Below are 23,750 nucleotides of genomic sequence, written 5' to 3' on the forward strand. Positions count from 1 at the left end.
TGATGTTCAGGGCCTCATCAGGATTCCTAATGTGGGCTTCTAAATGTGATCCGTAGCCTTATTTTGCTAAAAAAACAGGTTTTACTAACCTGTCACTCAAAGAAATAAGGTGCCCAAGGGGATGTCAAGGGATGCAAGGTGCCGGCCGCACCCACCGCCGTTCGTGCCCAGCACCGCCATTCCAGACTTCTGCATCGCCTCCTAATCCTCTGTGCCGCCTCTCGCTCTCCCTCCCCCCTCCTCCTGCTGTAAGATATCGCGCGTGTGCACAGGGCTCTGAGAGGCTGGCGCCAGAGTGCAGGTCATACCTGGGTTGAGCGAAGTGCCGGCGCATGCGCACTTCGCTTTAAGATGCCAAATCGAGAAGTCCGCACGGGCGCATCAGGCAGAGCCCTGTGCGCAAGCGCAAGATCTTACAGCGGGAGGAGGGTGGATGGAGGGAGCGCGAGAGGCGGCACAGAGGATAAGGAGGCGGTGCAGAAGTCTGGAAAGGCAGCACTGGGCACGAACGGCGGTGGGTGCGGCCGGCACCTTGCATCCCTTGACATCCCCTTGGGCACCTTATTTCTTTGAGTGACAGGTTAGTAATAGCTGTTTTTTAGCAAAATAAGGCTACGGATCACATTTAGAAGCCCACATTAGGAATCCTGATGAGGCCCTGAACATCAGCATATGTTTAGCTGACAGGGGTGAAACCTGGTGACAGAATCCCTTTAAGGAGGGGCTCTGCCCCTATACCACCAGTTCCTGTTTCCTGTCCTATGGATAGGACGTTTTTTTTGTGGAGAGCTAGATTTAGGCTGCAGGAGCCCTTGAGACACATTATGATAAGGGTTACCTGGTGTGGCATAAGTCTCCACTAGGAGCCGCCTACAAAGTCTGAGGCCTTTCCTTCTGGGTCCTGGATGCTTCATCGGGCATTCCTGGGCCCTCCCAGCATAACCGCAAGGTGATCCTGACACGCCGGATCTTTCTGGCGGTGTTCAGGAGGTCCAGGGCCTTTTTTCTGCCTGGGCAGCTTACAGAGGCAGGGGGCGGGGTTAGAGTTTGTACTGTGTGCTGTGCTCACGAACTGGAAGTTGCGAGGCGCAACCTAAGGTATTTGAAACGCGCGTGGAAAGAGCGTTCTGGAAGTAGGGGAGAGACATCTCCTACCGAGGCCGCATGGGAGCACCGGCAGGGACCCGACCTAGGGTATTTAACCACCTCAGCCCCCAGTGCTTAAACACCCTGAAAGACCAGGCCACTTTTTACACTTCTGACCTACACTACTTTCACCGTTTATTGCTCGGTCATGCAACTTACCACCCAAATGAATTTTACCTCCTTTTCTTCTCACTAATAGAGCTTTCATTTGGTGGTATTTCATTGCTGCTGACATTTTTACTTTTTTTGTTATTAATCGAAATTTAACGTTTTTTTTGCAAAAAAATGACATTTTTCACTTTCAGTTGTAAAATTTTGCAAAAAAAAACGACATCCATATAGAAATTTTGCTCTAAATTTATAGTTCTACATGTCTTTGATAAAAAAAAAATGTTTGGGTAAAAAAAAAATGGTTTGGGTAAAAGTTATAGCGTTTACAAACTATGGTACAAAAATGTGAATTTCCGCTTTTTGAAGCAGCTCTGACTTTCTGAGCACCTGTCATGTTTCCTGAGGTTCTACAATGCCCAGACAGTACAAACACCCCACAAATGACCCCATTTCTGAAAGTACACACCCTAAGGTATTCGCTGATGGGCATAGTGAGTTCATAGAACTTTTTATTTTTTGTCACAAGTTAGCGGAAAATGATGATTTTTTTTTTTTTTTTTTTTTTCCTTACAAAGTCTCATATTCCACTAACTTGTGACAAAAAATAAAAACTTCTATGAACTCACTATGCCCATCAGCGAATACCTTGGGGTCTCTTCTTTCCAAAATGGGGTCACTTGTGGGGTAGTTATACTGCCCTGGTATTCTAGGGGCCCAAATGTGTGGTAAGGAGTTTGAAATCAAATTCTGTAAAAAATGACCTGTGAAATCCGAAAGGTGCTCTTTGGAATATGGGCCCCTTTGCCCACCTAGGCTGCAAAAAAGTGTCACACATCTGGTATCTCCGTACTCAGGAGAAGGTGGGGAATGTGTTTTGGGGTGTCATTTTATATATACCCATGCTGGGTGAGAGAAATATCTTGGCAAAAGACAACTTTTCCCATTTTTTTATACAAAGTTGTCATTTGACCAAGATATTTATCTCACCCAGCATGGGTATATGTAAAAAGACACCCCAAAACACATTCCTCAACTTCTCCTGAGTACGGGGATACCAGATGTGTGACACTTTTTTGCAGCCTAGGTGGGCAAAGGGGCCCATATTCCAAAGAGCACCTTTCGGATTTCACTCCTCATTTTTTCCTGAATTTGATTTCAAACTCCTTACCACACATTTGGGCCCCTAGAATACCAGGGCAGTATAACTACCCCACAAGTGACCCCATTTTGGAAAGAAGACACCCCAAGGTATTCCGTGAGGGGCATGGCGAGTTCCTAGAATTTTTTATTTTTTGTCACAAGTTAGTGGAAAATGATGATTTTTTTTTTTTTTTTTTTTTTTCATACAAAGTCTCATATTCCACAAACTTGTGACAAAAAATAAAAACTTCCATGAACTCACTATGCCCATCAGCGAATACCTTGGGGTCTCTTCTTTCCAAAATGGGGTCACTTGTGGGGTAGTTATACTGCCCTGGCATTCTAGGGGCCCAAATGTGTGGTAAGTAGGTAAATGACCTGTGAAATCCGAAAGGTGCTCTTTGGAATGTGGGCCCCTTTGCCCACCTAGGCTGCAAAAAAGTGTCACACATCTGGTATCTCTGTATTCAGGAGAAGTTGAGGAATGTGTTTTGGGGTGTCTTTTTACATATACCCATGCTGGGTGAGATAAATATCTTGGTCAAATGCCAACTTTGTATAAAAAAATGGGAAAAGTTGTCTTTTGCCAAGATATTTCTCTTACCCAGCATGGGTATATGTAAAATGACACCCCAAAACACATTCCCCAACTTCTCCCGATTACGGAGATACCAGATGTGTGACACTTTTTTGCAGCCGAGGTGGGCAAAGGGGCCCATATTCAAAAGAGCACCTTTCGGATTTCACAGGTCATTTTTTACAGAATTTGATTTCAAACTCCTTACCACACATTTGGGCCCCTAGAATGCCAGGGCAGTATAACTACCCCACAAGTGACCCCATTTTGGAAAGAAGAGACCCCAAGGTATTCGCTGATGGGCAAAGTGAGTTCATGGAAGTTTTTATTTTTTGTCACAAGTTAGTGGAATATGAGACTTTGTATGAAAAAAAAAAAAAAAAAAAAAATAAGCATTTTCCACTAACTTGTGACAAAAAATAAAAAATTCTAGGAACTCGCCATGCCCCTCACGGAATACCTTGGGGTGTCTTCTTTCCAAAATGGGGTCACTTGTGGGGTAGTTATACTGCCCTGGCATTTTCCAGGGGCCCTAATGTGTGGTAAGTAGGTAAATGACCTGTGAAATCCTAAAGGTGCTCTTTGGAATATGGGCCCCTTTGCCCACCTAGGCTGCAAAAAAGTGTCACACATGTGGTATCGCCGTATTCAGGAGAAGTTGGGGAATGTGTTTTGGGGTGTCATTTTACATATACCCATGCTGGGTGAGAGAAATATCTTGGCAAAAGACAACTTTTCCCATTTTTTTATACAAAGTTGGCATTTGACCAAGATATTTCTCTCACCCAGCATGGGTATATGTAAAATGACACCCCAAAACACATTCCCCAACTTCTCCTGAGTACGGCGATACCAGATGTGTGACACTTTTTTGCAGCCTAGATGCGCAAAGGTGCCCAAATTCCTTTTAGGAGGGCATTTTTAGACATTTGGATACCAGACTTCTTCTCACGCTTTGGGGCCCCTAGAATGCCAGGGCAGTATAAATACCCCACATGTGACCCCATTTTGGAAAGAAGACACCCCAAGGTATTCAATGAGGGGCATGGCGAGTTCATAGAAATTTTTTTTTTTTGGCACAAGTTAGCGGAAATTGATATTTTTAATTTTTTTCTCACAAAGTCTCCCGTTCCGCTAACTTGGGACAAAAATTTCAATCTTTCATGGACTCAATATGCCCCTCACGGAATACCTGGGGGTGTCTTCTTTCCGAAATGGGGTCACATGTGGGGTATTTATACTGCCCTGGCATTCTAGGGGCCCTAAAGCGTGAGTAGAAGTCTGGAATATAAATGTCTAAAAAATTTTACGCATTTGGATTCCGTGAGGGGTATGGTGAGTTCATGTGAGATTTTATTTTTTGACACAAGTTAGTGGAATATGAGACTTTGTAAGAAAAAAAAAAAAAAAATTCTGCTAACTTGGGCCAAAAAAATATCTGAATGGAGCCTTACAGAGGGGTGATCAATGACAGGGGGGGTGATCAATGACAGGGGGGGTGATCAATGACAGGGGGGTGATCAATGACAGGGGGGTGATCAGGGAGTCTATATGGGGTGATAACCACAGTCATTGATCACGCCCGTGTAAGGCTTCATTCAGACGTCCGGATGCGTTTTGCGGATCCGATCCATCTATCAGTGCATCCGTAAAAATCATGCGGACATCTGAATGGAGCTTTACAGGGGGGTAATCAATGACAGGGGGGTGATCAATGACAGGGGGGTGATCAGGGAGTCTATATGGGGTGATCACCACAGTCATTGATCATGCCCCTGTAAGGCTTCATTCAGACGTCCGGATGCGTTTTGCGGATCCGATCCATCTATCAGTGCATCCGTAAAAATCATGCGGACATCTGAATGGAGCTTTACAGGGGGGTAATCAATGACAGGGGGGTGATCAATGACAGGGGGGTGATCAGGGAGTCTATATGGGGTGATCACCACAGTCATTGATCATGCCCCTGTAAGGCTTCATTCAGACGTCCGGATGCGTTTTGCGGATCGGATCCATCTATCAGTGCATCCGTAAAAATCATGCGGACATCTGAATGGAGCTTTACAGGGGGGTAATCAATGACAGGGGGGTGATCACCACAGTCATTGATCATGCCCCTGTAAGGCTTCATTCAGACGACCGGATGCGTTTTGCGGATCCGATCCATGTATCAGTGCATCCGTAAAAATCATGCGGACATCTGAATGGAGCTTTACAGGGGGGTGATCAGGGAGTCTATATGGGGTGATAACCACAGTCATTGATCATGCCCCTGTAAGGCTTCATTCAGACGTCCGGATGCGTTTTGCGGATCCGATCCATCTATCAGTGCATCCGTAAAAATCATGCGGACATCTGAATGGAGCTTTACAGGGGGGTAATCAATGACAGGGGGGTAATCAATGACAGGGGGGTGATCAGGGAGTCTATATGGGGTGATCACCACAGTCATTGATCATGCCCCTGTAAGGCTTCATTCAGACGTCCGGATGCGTTTTGCGGATCCGATCCATCTATCAGTGCATCCGTAAAAATCATGCGGACATCTGAATGGAGCTTTACAGGGGGGTGATCAATGACAGGGGGGTGATCACCACAGTCATTGATCATGCCCCTGTAAGGCTTCATTCAGACGACCGGATGCGTTTTGCGGATCCGATCCATGTATCAGTGCATCCGTAAAAATCATGCGGACATCTGAATGGAGCTTTACAGGGGGGTAATCAATGACAGGGGGGTAATCAATGACAGGGGGGTGATCAGGGAGTCTATATGGGGTGATCACCACAGTCATTGATCATGCCCCTGTAAGGCTTCATTCAGACGTCCGGATGCGTTTTGCGGATCCGATCCATCTATCAGTGGATCCGTAAAAATCATGCGGACGTCTGAATGGAGCTTTACAGGGGGTTGATCAATGACAGGGGGGTAATCAATGACAGGGGGGTGATCAGGGAGTCTATATGGGGTGATCAGGGGTGATTAGGGGTGATCAGGGGCTAATAAGGGGTTAATAAGTGATGGGGGGGGGGGGTGTAGTGTAGTGTAGTGGTGCTTGGTGCTACTTTACTGAGCTACCTGTGTCCTCTGGTGGTCGATCCAAACAAATGGGACCACCAGAGGACCAGGTAGCAGGTATATTAGACGCTGTTATCAAAACAGCGTCTAATATACCTGTTAGGGGTTAAAAAAAACACATCTCCAGCCTGCCAGCGAACGATCGCCGCTGGCAGGCTGGAGATCAACTCTCTTACCTTCCGTTCCTGTGAGCGCGCGCGCCTGTGTGCGCGCGTTCACAGGAAATCTCGCGTCTCGCGAGATGACGCGTATATGCGTGACTGTGCGCAGCGCTGCCACCTCCGGAACGCGATCCTGCGTTAGGCGGTCCGGAGGTGGTTAAAACCCTTCAGCGCTCGGTCAGAAGGAGCCCAGCCATCCTACAAGTATCAGTGGATCCCTTATGGAAGAAGCTCTATCCCTGTCTACTATCATGGAAGATGAGAGTAGTCAGCGCTCTGATGTTCAGGAGGGTCATGACGCTAGACCGGAACTCCTGGTGGGGTAAGGGGGTCAATCCCCAACTTTTATTTTCCTCTGTCAGGTTCTAATAGGGGCTTGTTCTCTTATTTTATTTTTAGAGTATCAAAGAGGGCCCTAGGAAAGCTACCACAAAAACCAGAGTGAAAGAGTGAGCTGTATGCAAGAAGAAACTCGCCCATTCCTGGTCTAGGTTATTATCTCAGCATTGTGTGAACAAGGTGGTAGAAGACGAATCCCCATCTCTGCTTAAGAGCATTAAGGATATTTTCAAATCTGAAGTTTCTGATTTAATGAAAATTTTTAGGAAGTGCCTTCCTTCCCCTCAGCCTCGGGAAACAGGGTCACTCTAGCATGGTATCTGATTCAGATTCTTCAGACGAGAATGAGCAAGGAGAAATCCTAGAAGTTTTAAACTCGTCTTCGGATGAAGAAAGCACGGGTAGACCTTTATTTTCCCCTGAGGATATGGAATCTCTGCTGAAGGCTATTAGAGTCACTATGAAAGTGGATGAATCTAAAGAACAGAAATCGGTCCAAGATATAATGTTTGGTGATCTGGGGCACAAAAGATCAAGAGTTTTCCCATTAAATGAACACATAAAATTTTTAATAAAAAAAAAACTGAAATTTTTTTATATTCCCAAAAATGTTAAAAGAAAATATCCTTTTAATGAGGCGAAGTCCTCCTGCTGGGATAGGCCTCCTAAATTGGACGCCCCAATCGCCAAGATGTAAGAAAAAATCTGCTTTGCCATTTGAGGATCTCGTGCTTTAAAGGATCCTATAGATAGACAAGCAGACGTTTACCTTAAAAAAGCATGGGAGGCCTCTACCCAGGCATTTAAACCGAATATTGCCACTACTTCTACTGCCAGGTCGTTAATGTTATGGCTACAAAAACTGGAGCCCCATATCCAGAATAAAACTTTCAGAGACCAATTAATAGCAGTGTTTCATACCACCCTTAAAGCAGTAGACTTCATCTCGGATGCTTCTGCGGATGCATTAAAATTAAATGTGAGGTCCGCAGCTCTGTCTAATTCTGCAAGAAGAGCTATTTGGCTTATGGGATGGTCTGGTGACACAGGTTCAAAGAATAAACTTTGCTCTATTCCATGCCAGGGAGATTATCTCTTTGGACTGGTTTTGGATGACCTTTTAGAGAAGGCCTCTCATAACAAAAAGGGGTTTCCTGTCTCCAGACCTCCCAAAAGACAACAGTTTTTTAGCAGAAACAAAAAAAATTTCAATAGAGACAAAAGACAGAATTTTCGGCAATTTTTCAGGGCCCAAGGCTGGTCAACAATGACTGTTTCTGTCCTGTGGGGACGGGGACGGGGGGGGGGGGGGGGGGGGGGGGGTTAGACTTAGCCCGTGGATTATTGGTATTATAAAAGACGGGTTCCGTCTAGAGTTTGTCTCTCCTCCACCGGAAAGATTAAAAATGACATACCTCAAAATTCTACAAGAAACCTAGCACTAAAACAAGAAATGTTTTCCCTTCTAAAGAAAAAGGTTCCGGTTCCTGTTCCAGACTCAGAGAAGAGAAGGGGGTTTTATTCGTTGCTTTTCCTTGTACCCAAGCCAGACCGATCATTCAGAATGATTATAAATCTGAGAGACTTAAAGGATAACTGTCGTATTATTATTTTTTGAGTATTGGATTGTGGTGATTAATATCACCTTGGTGGCCCTATTTCAACTTTTCACTGTGTATTCAATTACCCCTTAATTCCACATTTTTGTTCCCTGTACTGCCTACATTTACCTGTGCTTAAAATAGGGTTGCTAGGCATGGTCCGTCTATCTGTTGATAGACGGAGCACGCAGCGTGCAGGGTCACATTACTGACAGCCAGGGACTGTAAGTACCGTATTTTTCGCCCTATAAGACGCACCGGCCCATAAGACGCACCTAAGTTTTTGAGGAGGAAAATAAGAAAGAAAATATTTTTAACCAAAAGGTGTACTTTTGGTGGGTTTGAACTAATGGCGGTCTGTGCATGACCCTATTATGGGGAATCTGTCGATGATGCACTGTTATGGGGTGGGGGATTTGTGGATGGCACTGTAATGTAGGGGGATCTGTGGATGGACTGTTATGGGGGAGCTGTGGATGGCATTATGATGGTGGGAGGGATCTGTGGATGGCATTATGATGGTGGGGGGGATCTGTGGATGGCATTATGATGGTGGGGGGGATCTGTGGATGGCACTGTTATGTTATAGGGTAGTGGATCTGTGGATGACACTGCTATATGTGTCATCCACAGATCCCCCCCCCTTAACAGTCCCATCCATAAATTCCCCCCATCATAATGCCATCCACAGATCCCCCCCCCACCATCATAATGCCATCCACAGATCCCCCCCACCATCATAATGCCATCCACAGATCCCCCCCACCATCATAATGCCATCCACAGATCCCCCCCCACCATCATAATGCCATCCACAGATCCCTAAGGAGGGTCTGTAGTAGGCGGGGAGAGCGGCAGGGCTGTGCAGGCACTGTACTCTGGCCCCGCCGCTCAGTATGTACTGTATTATACGTAGTGTTAATCATCAGATCTAAACTGCACTCCCCCTGCTCCCCATGTGTACCATACTTACCGGTACACGTCACGCTCCTGTAGTAAGCACTAGCAGCTAGAAGGCAGGCCGGGCTGCAGGCGGCCGTAACTCACGGAGGTCACGTGCCTGCTCCGCCTACTTTATGAATGAAGTAGGCAGAGCAGGCACGTGACCTCAGTGAGTTACGGCCGCCTGCAGTCCGGCCTGCCTGCTAGTGCTTACTACAGGAGCGTGACATGTTTACCGGTAAGTACGGTACGCAGGGGGAGCGCAGTTTAGATATGATGATTAACACTACGTATAATACAGTACATACTGAGCGGCGGGCCAGAGTACAGTGCCTGCATGGCCCCGCCGCTCTCCCCACCTACTACAGACCCTCCTCCCTCCTCACTAATACATCGCAGCATTTGCCAGCATTCGCCCCATAAGACGCAGGGGCACTTTCCCCCCACTTTTGGGGGGGAAAAGTGCGTCTTATGGGGCAAAAAATACGGTAAATGATTAAAGCCAGCTGATAACAGTGCCTGGGCTGTGTGCACTTCTCCCTGTCCCTGCGCTTGGTAGACGCTCCCTCACTCAGCAGAGCTGGAGAATGCAGAGTTGAAGCAGCGCACAACAGGGAAGGGAGATCTGCCATCTGCTCAGTGTATAAATGAAAGCAACATGTGGTAAGAGGACCCCTTTGTGCTGCAGGAGATTAACCCTTTAGGGGGGGAGGGCTCTGGTTACTGACACTTTTGGGGGGCTATTGTTACTGGCTAGTGAGGGCAGGCGGGATTAGCCTCAGGGTGAGGGCAGTGGTGGCCATCTTAACTGAATAGTGAAATTGCAGTTTTATGCAGACTGGTTGCTAAGGGCTGAATCTTATTAAATATTGGGTAAGTCAGTCTAATAGTAACTGATTCTGGAATATCATGGTATTAGTAACTACATATATGAAAATTGAAATTAGGGTCTAAATGTGACAGTTATCCTTTAAATAAATTCCTTAAATACAAAAAATTCTGAATGGAATCTGTACAGTGTGCAATAAAACATCTATTCAAAGACTGTGTCATGGCCAGCATAGACATAAAAGATACCTATTATCTAGTGTTGAGCGAACTCAAGTTCGGCGTCTAAAGTTCGGGCTCGGGTTATCGAAGAATCGCGTTATGGATTCCGCTACTTATGGTCCGTGGTAGCGGAATCCATAACGCGATTCTTCGATAACCCGACCCCGAACTTTAGATGCCGAACTTGAAACACAAGTTCGCTCAACACTACTATTATCACATCCCAATTCATGCAGATTTCCAAAAACATCTCAGTGGCAGTTTCCATGGAAGGCCAAGTTCATAATTTGCAATACAGACCACTTCCGTTTGGAATATCTCAGGCCCCCAGACTCTTCACAAAATTGATGGCAGAGGTTATGGCCCACATAAGGGAAAGAGACATTCTGGTTATTCCTTATTTGGACGATCTTCTAGTGGTGGCAGAATTCAAAAACCTTTTAACCTCTCATCTTCTAGAAGTATTAGAAATTTTGACAAAACTAGGATGATAGATTAACTGGGGAAAGTCAAAACTGACCCCTTCCCAAAGTTGTGTATTTCTAGGACTGAGTCTGGATTCAGTGAACCTACGTTGTATCCTGCCTCAGCACAATATATCCCTATTAGGAGAAGATGTGCGGTCGCTGGTAGCCTCAAATGATCAAACCATCAGACAGGGAATGGCAGTATTAGGCAAAATTACCTCCACGTTCCCTGCGGTCAATTGGGCCCTGTTTCACTCCAGAACACTTCAATGGCAGATTCTAAAAGAGTGGCAGGGATCACTATCCCCATTGGATGACCCGCTTCCTCTCACCCCTCAGGTGATACAATCCTTGACCTTGTGGCTGGAACCTTCAAATCTGTCTCAGGGCCTCTCTTGGGATCTATAGGAGCAGATAACCATTACCACAGATGCCAGTCCGACCAGGTGGGGGGCCTATTGTCAGTGGTGGGTTCGACAGGGGGTATGGAGCTCAATGGAGAGTCAGGACTCCCAGAATATGAGAGAGCTCAGAGCTGTTCTATTTGCCTTAAGAGAATTCCTACCCATAATACAAGGAAAGAGAATAAAGATCTTCTCAGACAGTGCCACGGTGGTATCCTACTTAAACAGGCAAGGAGGGACCAGATCAAAAAATCTTATGTCTTTTCATCAAAGCAGTACACTTAAAGGGAACAAAAAACAAGGTGGCAGACTATCTACGCAGAAACCTTCTATGGCAGGGAGAATGGTGTTTAAACCAAGAAGTCTTCAGACAGATAATTCAGCTCTGGGGCCATCCTCAAGTAGACCTCTTTGCAACCAGGCAGAACAAAAAATTCAACTTATTATTTTCCCTAAGTCCGGAAGATTCTCCTTTCTCCCTTCCGTGGCCGAATCAACTTTTGTATGCCTTTCCTCCTCTAAGACTTCTTCCGAGAGTATTACAGAAGCTGAGGCAGGAACAGACGAGACTCATTTTGATCGCCCCCTTCTGGCCAAGGAGAACATGGTTCACCTGGTTGAGGAAACTTTCTCTAACAGATCCCTGGATTCTTCTGGTCAGGCAGGATCTGTTGTTTCAGGGTCCTGTCTTCCATCCGGAAGTAAGAAACCTTCATCTAACAGCCTGGTAAGTTTCTGCCCTTAGTGCTTTTTTTATATCCCTATTGCCAATCATCCATGGATTAGGAGATTCTTTAAAGCAATTAGTAGGATTAAACCTGTGATCAGATCCTTAGTTCCCCCGTGGGATCTTAATCTAGTTTTGTCTTGAATGATGGAGCCTCCTTTCAAACCACTGCAGGATTTGTCTATTAAAACGTTGTCTTTTAAAACCGCGTTTCTGGTTGAGATTACCTCTGCCAGGCGCGTGGGGGAGATTTCTGCCTTTTCAGCCTCTCCTCCGGTTATGATTAAGAACTTCCGAGTTTGAAACATGTTAACCTGTGGTGGTGAAGGTTAAAGTATGTACTTTTATACCGATCTACAATAAAGACGATCAACCTTGATGGATGCTGGAGAATGCTCTATTCTTTTCTGACTATACAAGGGACGGGTCTGGTCCTCTTCGTGCACCGAACGCTTATGGTGAGCTGGATATTTTTCTCCTTGAATTTCTCCTCCTTATACTAACATCCTGGAGGACAGAGTGCTCCTTAAACCAGATCCTTCTTTTCTACCTAAAGTAGTCCCCCTGTTTCATAAGACCCAAGACATTGTTCTTCCATCCTTGTGTCAGTCCCCAAAGAACGAGCAGGAGAGGAGGCTCCATTGTCTAGACCAGGGATGCTCAACCTGCGGCCCTCCAGCTGTTGCAAAACTACAACTCCCACCATGCCCTTCTGTAGGCTGATAGCTGTAGGCTGTCCGGGAATGATGGGAGTTGCAAAACTACAACAGCTGGAGGGACGCAGGTTGAGCATGCCTGGTCTAGACGTTAAAAGATGCCTGCCTGTCTGAATACTTGAAAGTCACTAGTCAATGGAGAAAATCCTCTAGACTTTTTGTACAATTTGAAGGAAGAAACAGAGGTTATAAAGTTTCTTCTAGAACACTATCCATATGGATAGTGGGGGCTATCACCCTAGCCTATTCCTCAGCGGGTGAAACTCCCCCTTTGGGATTTGGTACTCACTCAACCAGATCCATTTCTACCTCTTGGGCAGAGAGGGCTAATGCATCTCTAGAACAAATTAGTAGGGCTGCTACCTGGAAGTCTCCATGTACTTTTTTCGTCACTATAGATTAGATTTAGACTCTAAGTCCTGCAGGCAGTATTAAATTTCTCGCTCGTATCATTGGGGGGACACAGAAGACCATGGGTATAGCTGCTGCCACTAGGAGGCGACACTAAGCAAAAAAAAGTGTTAGCTCCTCTTCTCAGCTATATGCCTCCTGCAGACACTGAGCTAATCAGTTTTAGCTTAGTGTCCGTAGGAGGCACACCTCCCTTTTTTTCTTTTAATTTTTCTCTTTTTCTTTCCTTTAGCTGGGTTTATGGCAGTCTCCAAGCTGCTTGCGTTCGCACCCAAGAGACGGGAGTCCAGGGGGTCTCCAGGCCCGCTGCTCGCTCACGGTCTCCAGATCGCAAGGAGGACCAGAGGTTCCTAAAACCTTTGTATCCCGCCAGCTTTCGGGTCACCAGGTCTGGCCTTTGTTAAGTCCCCTCTGTTACTGATGTAGCTACCCTCACCAAGGGGTAACACACCGAAACTGGTGACCCGGCTGGAGCCAGGGGGGCAGAAAACGCCAGACAGGTGAGTATTCTGTCAGTCTCCAAGGCCCCATTCCTCCTCCCTCTCCCTTCTCAGGTTTTCCCATGTGAATATTCCACAAGGAGGCCTACTTACCTCCACCTGAGGTCTCAGTTTCGGCAGGGGGGGGGGCAGGGGAGACTTCATGTCAGGCCACCTTCTGCTTACTCCCAGAGATGCAGCATAAGTGGGTGAGCGCCTTCTGAGGACTTGGTCCAACTCACCACCTTGGTATGGAGAGGTAGGACTTCAAAAGCCATTGGAGTAGCTGTAGGAAAAAGGCTACTCAGCTGAAACATTGCACATGCATTAAAAAAACACCCTTGGCTTGCTTTAATCCCCACCAGCTGCCCAATAAGCTCTGCCCCTGCCTTCTGCTTAACCCCTTCCTTGCCTCAGTACTACTGTGCTGAGAAAAGAGCTTACTGGACTCTCTGCTGAGGCTTACAATGCTGGTTATTAGAACAGACGGATGGGTGCAGTTTCCCTAGCTCTGTTTTGTTAGAATTTAGCTAAAAAAAATAAAAAACTATATATTTATGTATTTTTAACACTTGGAGCTATCTGGTCCTTCTGAACCTAGCTCCCACGCCATTCTGTAGGCAAAATTTCTTGACCCTACCGCTGGATACATACATCCTATAGCATAAGCGGAATCCTGGCACTACCACTGGATACCGCACTCACTGTATACTTACCCTCCTTCTTTAGGCGGAGGAGTTACACTACCACTGAATTCCGTGAGTCCTGTCACAGTCCCTTCTCTCCTTAGGTGGATTATGTGTGCTCACCACTGGTCCCTGTACATTCTGTAGCATTACCCTCCTTCCATGGGTGAAGTAATTGCCCTTGCATTCGATACCATACAGCCTGTAGCATTACCCTCCTTCCATAGGCGGAGTAATTGCCCTTGCGCTGGATACCGTACAGCCTGTAGCATTACCCTCCTTCCATTCCATAGGCGGAGTAATTGCCCTTGCACTCGATACCATACAGCCTGTAGCATTACTTTCCTTCCATAGGCGGAGTAATTGCCCTTGCGCTGGATACCATATGGCCTGTAGTATTAGGCCCCTTTCACACGAGCGAGTATTCCGCACGGTTGCAATCCGTGATGCGAACGCATTGCGCCCGCACGGAATCCGGACCCATTAATTTCAATGGGGCTGTGTACATGTGCGTTTGTTTTCACGCATCACTTGTGCGTTGCTTGAAAATCGCAACATGTTCTATATTCTGCGATTTTTCACGTAACGCAGGCCCCATTGAAGTGAATGGAGCTTTGTGAAAATCGCATCCGCAAGCAAGTGCGGATCCGATGTGTTTTTCACGGATGGTTGCTAAGCGATGTTGTTTGTATACATTCAGTTTTTCACGTGCGTGCAAAACGCATCAAAACATATTGCACCCGCGCAATAAAAACTGAACGCGATCGCATGCAAAACTGAATGACTTTGCAAGGGGTCTTGCCCTTCTTCCATAAAAGGCGGAGTAATTGCCCTTGCGCTGGATACCGGACAGCCTGTAGCATTACCCTCCTTCCATAGGCGGAGTAATTGCCCTTGCACTGGATACCATACGGCCTGTAGCATTACCGTCCTTCCATAAGAGGCGGAGTAATTGCCCTTGCGCTGGATACCGAACAGCCTGTAGCATTACCCTTCTTCCATAGGAGGACTAATTGCCCTTGCACTGGATACCATACGGCCTGTAGCATTAACCTCCTTCCATAAGAGGTGGACTAATTGCCCTTGCGCTGGATACTGGACAGCTGTAGCATTACCCTCCTTCCATAGGCGGAGTAATTGCCCTTGCGGTGAATACCGTACAGCTTGTAGCTTTACCCTCCTTCCATAGGCGGAGTAATTGTCCTTGTGCTGGATACTGTACAGCCTGTAGCATTACCCTCCTTCCATAGGCGGTGTACTAGCTCTACCACTGGATACTGTACAGCCCATGCCATTATCCTCCTTCCGTGGGAGGAGTAATTGCATGCCTGCTGGGTTTTGTACGGCCTGTAGCATTGCCCTCCTTCCTTAGGCAGAGTAATTGCACTTCCACTGGGTACTGTACGGCCCGTAGCATTATCCTCTTTCACTGGGCAGAGTAATCCTCTATCGGCGGAGTGTTTACATCCCATTGGTTCCTTTACGTCCGGTAGCATTGCCCTCTTTCCATGGGCAGAATATTTATACCACCTCTGGAGATACCATACATCTGGTAGCATTAACCCCTCCGCAGACGGAGTAATTACACTCATACTGGATATCATCTGTCTTGTCGGCTTTCCCCCTTCTATTGGGGGATTAGTTGAACCACAATTGCGTGTTAGAGATCCTGTAGCATTACCCTCCCCCCATTGACGGAGTAGTTGCCCAACCAGTAGTGCTTGCACTTCCAGGGGACCTTGTACGTCTTTTCAGTTCCCCTCTTTCCATCAGCGGAGTAATTCCACTACCACTGGAAACTGTTCCTCCTATTACATAATCCCTCTTTCTTGGGTAGAGTAATTGCTTCAATATTGTCTACCGCGACTACTCTCATTTGTTCCTTGTTGCATGGCATCCCTTTCCATAGGTGGTCTATTGGCTAGACACGGTACCTACAATTGCCTTATCCCCCATCATAGGTGGTATTTTGGCCTTACTGCTGGATACTGTGACTGCTTCACACTACCCCCTTCCTCAGGTAGTCTTAGTTTGCATTGGTGTCTGGCGCCTCTATGGCAGCCTTGGTCTTCCAGGTCGGCCTGTAGCTTTAACAGGCCGTTGGTATACCTCATACCTTTCCTCATGTCTTGAGTCCCTGTGAGGGGCAATCTCATTTGGTTGATTGTCATTGGCACGCCCGGCGTCCACGCTCGTTCTGTAGGTGGAACATCTGCTCTGATTGCCAGTTTTCTTCCTTCTCAGGTGGAGTGTTGCGCTAGCACCAATTCTTGGTGGCTATTGCTGTTGTCCACATTTTCAGGTGGAGTCTCTCCTCTGACCCTAGAGGCCATAGTTGTTGCTATTGCCTCCCCCCTGTGAGGCTGTCTTTGCGCTGACCAAATATAATCCAGCCCAGGGGGAATATTTGCTTTCATCCTTAAACTGCGGCTTACATGACGCACGGGCGGGAAACACTACATTTATGGCTTTCTCCTCATCCCCTCCTCCATGTAGAGTATCGGCCCTGGAATTCCGGCGGTATCTACACAGCATTCTTCCTTCTAGGCCTGGTGCCTTCTTGCTAGTTGTAGTTGTGATTGTGTCTCCATTTCCTTCTTCTACAGGGGGCCCTTTGCTTATGTTCTGCCTGAACGCACTGCGGCTGAGGGGGTTTACTCACTTCTGCTGGGCGTTAGTACTTTTTCTGTACCTGGTATAACCTACCGATTTCGATAGCACTGGCTTAGCGCCTTGTTCCCTTTACATGTACCGCATTGCTTCTACAATCTACCATGGTGACAGCATCAGCGTTCCCTCCGTGTGGAGTTTGGGTATGCACTTATTCAGTTTGCATATGTGAGTTGTCTGCATGGCTCCCCTCACCGGGTTGAGCGGTCGTACTGCTCTTGTTGTCACCCGTAAGTGCTGGTTTTCTACTAAGCCGCATCGCCTGCTTCTACTTCTCCCTTTCCGCAGGGAAAGTAGTTGTGCTCCCCCACATACTGTTACTGCCTGTTTGGCCAGTGTTCATAGCCATTGGGTTCTCGTATGCCCCCTTTCTGCTGTGGGGTGCCTGCACGGGTTGTGTTGGTTCTGTTACCAGTTTTTTCTGGGACTTTGTGGCATTCGGGGTTCACACTCCCATCCTGGCGCAATATTTTTCCTATCTCCGGTTCCTGTCTGCAGCTTTTGATTAGGTCTGCCAGTTCAGGCAGCCTTCCGTGGAGTGTCAGAACGACTTCTCTCCTCTCTTGCTCTGGAATTTTTTCTTGTAAGCCATTCTCATGCCTGACTTCCAGGTTCTCTAGCCCTGACTTGTTCGTCATGGTCCCATCGGAGTGTTCTTCTCTTCTGGCAGTCTGGTATGGTGTGTGGGGCCTTTGCCTTTTGGCATCCCTACTTCTTCCCCCATGGGGGGCAAGTTTTGTCACATCTGCAGTTATTTGGCCCTTGATATCCAGATGCCATTTTCAGTTCATCTTCTTCATCTGGATCCAGGCTACGTATTTCTCTTCTGTATCTTCCGCAATCGCTCCGTTGCTTTTGGTGAGTGTCTTGTCTTCATTCTTGTCCACCTTGTGGATATTCTGTGTGCTCTCCACTTCTTCTGAAGTCTCCTAAGCCGTGACTTTTATTCCCTGGGCTGTTCTTTCTTCTGCCCAGCCGGAGTCTCTGCGTATTCAGCCGCTCTCTGGCTGGCCTTCCGGGGAATGGGTCTTTCTGTCCCTTTTCAGGGTTTCTGGTGTGTCTTTTCCCCGCAATTCTGTGTGGGGCCTTATGACCGGCCTTGGATTCGTTCTGTTCTTGTTCCCTCCCCATGGTACTGCTCTTTAACGTCCCATGGTCTTCTGTGTCCCAATGATATGAGCGAGAAAATAGGATTTTTTGTGCTTACATGTAAAATCCTTTTCTCGCTGAGTTCATTGGGGGGACACAGGTCCCACCCTGTATGTACATTGCTGGTTCTCCTAGATGGGTCCTTCTGGTTCTCGATGATGACCTTTCTACAGTTTTCTTCCTTTTTACTGTGTTCTGTTGGCTTCTCCTGGCTGCTCCTACTGCTTTTGTACGAACTGATTAGCTCAGTATCCGCAGGAGGGATATAGCTGAGAGGAGGAGCTAACACTTTCTTTGCTTAGTGTCGCCTCCTAGTGGCAGCAGCTATACCCATGGTCTTCTGTGTCCCCCAATGAACTCATCGAGAAAAGGATTTTACAGGTAAGTACAAAAAGTCCTATTATTGCATTGACCTAAGTATTCAGACCCTTCACTTAGAACTTAGTTGAATCACCTTTGGGATTGATTACAGCCTCCAGTCTTGTGGTATGATGCCACAAGGTTTGCACACCTGGATTTGGGTGTTTTATGCCATTCTTCTCTGCAGATCCTCTCAAGCTCTGTCAGGTTAGATAGGACCATCAGTGGACAGCTATTTTCAGGTCTCCCCAGAGATGCCCCTCAGCCACTCCTGTGTTGTCTTGGCTGTGTGCTAGGGGGCATTGTCTTGATGGAAGTTTAACCATCGGCCCAGTCTGAGGTCCAGAGCACTCTGGATCAGGTTTTCATTAAGAATATCTCTGTCCTTTCAGCTTTCACTCAACCCTGACAAGTCTCCCTGTCCAAGGCGCTAAAAACAGTGTTTCACTGTAAAGATGGTATTGGGCAGGTGATAAGCAGTTTCATCCAGATATGGCTTCTACAATTGAGGTCAAAAAGTTTAATCTTGGTTTCATCAGAACAGAGAATAATTTTTCTCACAGTTTGCAAAAAAAGCACAAAAAGGACTCCTAAACTCCAGGCGGGCTTTTATGTATCATTACTGAGGAGAAGCTTCTGTCTGGCAGCCCTGCCATGAAGCCAAGATTGGTGGAGTGCTGCAGTGATAATTGACCTTCTGGAAGTTTCTGCACAGAGAATTATAGGAGCTCAGCCAGAGTGACCACTGGGTTCTTGGTGACCTCTCTTACCAAGGTCCTTCTTGCCCAATTACTTGTGGCCAGCCCTAGGAAGAGTTGTTACAAACTTCTTCCATTTAAAAATTATGGAGGCCACTGTGCTCTTGAGAAATTTTTGTGCAGCAGAAGTTTTTTGTACCCTTCTCCAGATCTGTCCCTTCACACAATCCTATCTCTGAGCTCTGCAGGAAGTTCTTTCCTCCTCTGGCTTGGCTTTTGCTTTGATATGCGTTGTCAGCTATGAGACATTATATAGACAAGGGTGTGTCTTTTCCAATTCATTATGAATCATATTTACCACAGGTGGACTCCAATCAAGGTGTAGAAACATCTCAAAGATGATCAAGAGAAATGGGAGGCCCCCAGAACAAAATTTCAAGTGTCATAGCAAAACAACAAGGTGGACAATAACAATCTTTATTTATATAGTGTCAACATATTCCACAGCACTTTACAGTTAGGTAGTTCATGTACAGAGTCATAAATAACAAATCAACAAATAAAACCTGAGGAACGAGGGCCCTGCTCGCAATAGCTTACAATGTATGAGGAGATGGGGGTAACAGAGAAGGTAAAAAGTGCTTGTTTTGTACAGTGGTTCAGCCATCTTTAAACAATAGGGGAGTAGATATGAAGCTGCATGAGCCAATCACCAGCTGATATCTGTAGTGCTTCTGAGTGTATGGGGTGTGGATATTTGGTGATGGATCAGGTTCAGAAGTAGGATAATTCAAGAAAAGTTAGATTGGGGGATATAATAGGCTAACCTAAAAAGATGTGTTTTTAGGGAGCACCTAAAACGGGATATTGTGAATTAACCTAATTGCTTGGGGTAAGGCATTCCAGAGAACCTTTTGGTTTTTCCTTTTTAATAAATTTGCAAAAAAATTCTAAAATTCTTTATAATTATGGGGTATCAAGTTCCGATTAATGGGCAAAACTTTTAATTTAGCACAATGCCACAACATAACAAAATGTGAAAAAGGGTCTGAAGTCATGTGCCCTTCCTTCTTCACATTGCTGTCGCACAGCGACGTGCGACATGCTGTGACTGCGACACGACAGTAGCAAAAAATCTATACAAGATGGATTTTTCTGCGACAGTCACTTACCATAGACTATCATTATAAAAATTGTCGCGCGGCACATGTTGCAGTGTAGTTGTGCCCTATGTGTCACGCGACACATGTCGTTGTGTAGCCCTAGCCTAAATTGTTATTGTGTAAAAAGGAGGTGAGGACTGAAGTCTGAGTCTCCTAAGGTATCTATGTTTGTGTTGGATACGTTATTTGCTCATTTTTACATTACCTATTAAATCATGAAATTAGGGTGAAGATCAGGAAAACTTGAAAGCTGATGGTAAACAAAGTGAAAAAGAGACATATATGAGCGATGATCAGCATTGTAAAGAAGAGGTAATTCCTGTAGTTATCAGCCCAGGTGAGTAATGACCACTAAATAAAGAGGAGCTTCAAAGAGTGTGTGTCCATTCATACAGCTGTCTCTTTTTCCTTCAGTAGTGGAGGTGTTACAGTGGTATGCAATGTACTGGCCAAGGGGGTAATGATAGTGGGGATGCGTTCTAGTCTTGTTTTTAGAGAAAAAAAAAGCACCATATGTTGGATAGATAACCAGTCTTTCCTGCTCTGGTCTCTGTAACTGGTCTGATACGTTAGGTTGCCTTGACTACTGGACCATTTAAAGGAAAGAGAAAGCATTGGCGCTTGCAGTTGACTCGCTCTGTTCTCAGTGTACCCGGCACAACGTCGTACATTGCATAGCGGCAGTGCTTGGTATCAAAGCTCAGCCCCATTCACTTCAATGGGGCTGAGCTGCACCTAGGCCAGGTGACTGATGAACGTGATGGCAAATAGACTAGGAAAAGCTTGAGAAGGCTGCAATGCTACTGCGAGTGCTGCTGCCTTCTCAAAAAGCTGATCAGCAGGGGTCCTACGTGTCAGACCCCCACTGATCAGATACTGATGACCTATTGAGAGGATACGTCATCAGTAAAAAAATAACTGCTAGAAAACCCCATTCACCCCAAAGTGTATGGCAACCGTTTTTGGTAAATGGAACACTGCATATATAGATTTCCTTCATGTCAGACACGTAAACTGAGGTTGATACCTGCTCAACAGATTATGGTATGTGACCATGGTCCTATAATTGTTGTCCTTATTGATCTCATAAAATATTGTGTATTTATGCATTATATATGTATAGTTATGTTAATTGAAAAATGTTTTGGAGGGGGAAAAACTGAAAATAAAAATTTTCACTCTACAGATGACTCAGATGGGAGCACAGAAGAACAGCTAACTTTTATTCCAGATAAAGAAGCAGGAGATTTCACAAAAAATAAATGCGGAGAACATGTCTTCATTGGCAATCTATCCTCAGTCTTTCACAACAGAAAATCATCATCTGATCTTTTCAATCACAAGGAACATTTTTCTGACCCATCACAGATTGTTAATGAAAGTGCAGGTCACAGCACGGGTAAAATGTTTACATGTTCTGAATGTGGGAAACAGTTTAAAAAGAACTTGAGTCTTTCCATGCACAAGAGAATCCACAATGACGAGCGTCCATATTCATGTACAGAATGCGGGAAATGCTTTACCAAGAAATCTGTTCTTGTGGAACATCAGAGAATTCACACAGGGGAGAAACCATTCTCATGTTCAGAATGTGGGAAATGCTTTACCCAAAAGTCATCCCTAGTTGAACATCAGAGAATTCACACAGGACAAAAGCCATTTTCATGTTCAGAATGTAGGAAATGTTTTACTCAGAAATCTGTTCTCGTTAAACATCAAAGAAGTCACACTGGGCAGAAGCCTTTTTCATGTTTAGAATGTGGGAAAGGGTTTTCCCAGAATTCAGATCTTGTTAAGCATCAGGTAACCCACACCGGTGAGAAGCCATTTTCCTGTTTTAATTGTGGTAAATGTTTTGCACGTAAAGACTATCTTGAAAGACATCAGAGAACTCACAGATATAAGAAGCCATTTGGATGCTCGGTATGTGGGGAATGTTTCACACAAATATCAGATCTGGTTGACCACCATAAAATTCACACGTGGGAAGGGTCGTTTTCATGTTCAGAATGTGGGGAATGTTTTACACAGATATCAGAACTTGTTGACCATTATAGAATTCACACTGAGGAGAAGTCGTATTCATGTTCGGAGTGAAGGACAAAAAAAATTTCCACAGAGCAGAACCTGTTTTCATTTCAAGACCTGTAATCCGCTGTTGTACTTCAGAAATACAGGATGAGGCTGTTTAATGTTCAAAATGTTAGAAAAATGTTACTGTAAAATCAGATGATGTTACAACTCACGGAATTAAAGTTTTTTGTCCTAATATTTAAAGGCTATGTACACCTTTGGGGGCAATTTTTCTTTATTATAGTATTGTACTCATTTTGAGCTAAAAATCATTTTTTCAATTGGTCTTTATTAACAATATGGAATCCTTTTTGAGAGCTGAGATGCTGTAGTTGCTGCCTGTGGATTTTTTTTTATCTTATCCATCATCTGGGAAGCAGATGGACTCCTTCTTTCTGCTTTCTCACATTATAAACACCCATTAAAGCTCAATCCTTTTCTTACTGATAAGAATGTGGCTTAAATAAGTGTTTATGACCTCTTAGTAGTTTAGAGATAAGGGTTATTAGATGACAGCACAAAGTGAAAGTACCAGTCACACAGTTAGAAAAACTGTTACCCCTTTGTGACAGAATGGCTCAATATTTTTAATAAAGGCCAATTGGCTATATGATTTTTAGCTCAAAGTAAGTAAAATGCAATCAAACGAAAATTGCCTCCAAAGGTGTACATAACCTTTTAAACGTATCTTCTATCCACAGAATATGGATTAAATGTCTAATCAGTGGGGGTCTGACTGCTGGGACCCGCACAGATCACAAACATGGGGGTCCTATGTCTACATATGAATGGCGAGGTGGTCGAGAATGCACAATAATGCTCTATTTCTATGGGACTGATATTAGTGTACTCTATCATCTCTGGCAGTTCCATAGAATAAGTGGAGTGGCAGCGCACTTGCTCGACCACCACTCTGTTCATACAGTGGGACACAGGAGTCCCGTTCTCCGGATCCCAAGGGTTCAAGCAGTCAGACTCCCACCATTCAGATACTTATCCCTTATCTTGTGGATAGCTGGTAAGTTGAAATCTTGAGACAATACCTTTATTGGTGAGAATTCTCTTATAAAGTGGTTGTCAGTAAAAGTTTTTTTCTGCATGTCTTTGCCTAAATAATTGTGGATCAGTATAATAAAGATGCTTTGTGCTGTATTTTGCATTGTGATGCTGTGGAGCTCTGGAAACCAGTGAGAAAAGTTTGTCAAAGCTATATTTATTTGCTCTAGAATAGGCAATAGGTATTTTTTTAAATCTTGATTTAATTTAACATTTTTGTCATATTCCAAGGGCTGCAAGAAGACACTGCAGTATGCCTGTACAAATAAATTAAAGAGAATCTGTCACCTGCTTAAAGATGAGAACACTACACTGCGTGCAGAATTATTAGGCAAATGAGTATTTTGACCACATCATCCTCTTTATGCATGTTGTCTTACTCCAAGCTGTATAGGCTCGAAAGCCTACTACCAATTAAGCATATTAGGTGATGTGCATCTCTGTAATGAGAAGAGGTGTGGTCTAATGACATCAACACCCTATATTAGGTGTGCATAATTATTAGGGAACTTCCTTTCCTTTGGCAAAATGGGTCAAAAGAAGGAC

The 23,750-nt window shown here is 45.3% G+C and overlaps 1 protein-coding gene across 3 annotated transcripts in view; it reads left to right on the forward strand.

Moving 5' to 3' along the window:
* Nucleotides 1-22,693, forward strand: part of LOC121005079 (oocyte zinc finger protein XlCOF7.1-like) — a 48,307-nt gene extending 25,614 nt beyond the window's left edge. For all 3 annotated transcript variants that reach the window (XM_040437613.1, XM_040437611.1, XM_040437612.1), the window contains 2 exons: nucleotides 20,301-20,412; nucleotides 21,262-22,693. In XM_040437613.1, coding sequence (XP_040293547.1) covers nucleotides 20,301-20,412; nucleotides 21,262-22,172 — 1,023 coding nt within the window. In that variant the 3' untranslated portion in view covers nucleotides 22,173-22,693. The remainder of the gene's footprint in view (nucleotides 1-20,300; nucleotides 20,413-21,261) is intronic.
* The last annotated feature ends 1,057 nt before the right edge of the window (nucleotides 22,694-23,750 follow it).

The sequence above is a fragment of the Bufo bufo genome, chromosome 6, assembly GCF_905171765.1.
Source record: "Bufo bufo chromosome 6, aBufBuf1.1, whole genome shotgun sequence".
Taxonomy (NCBI): domain Eukaryota; kingdom Metazoa; phylum Chordata; class Amphibia; order Anura; family Bufonidae; genus Bufo; species Bufo bufo.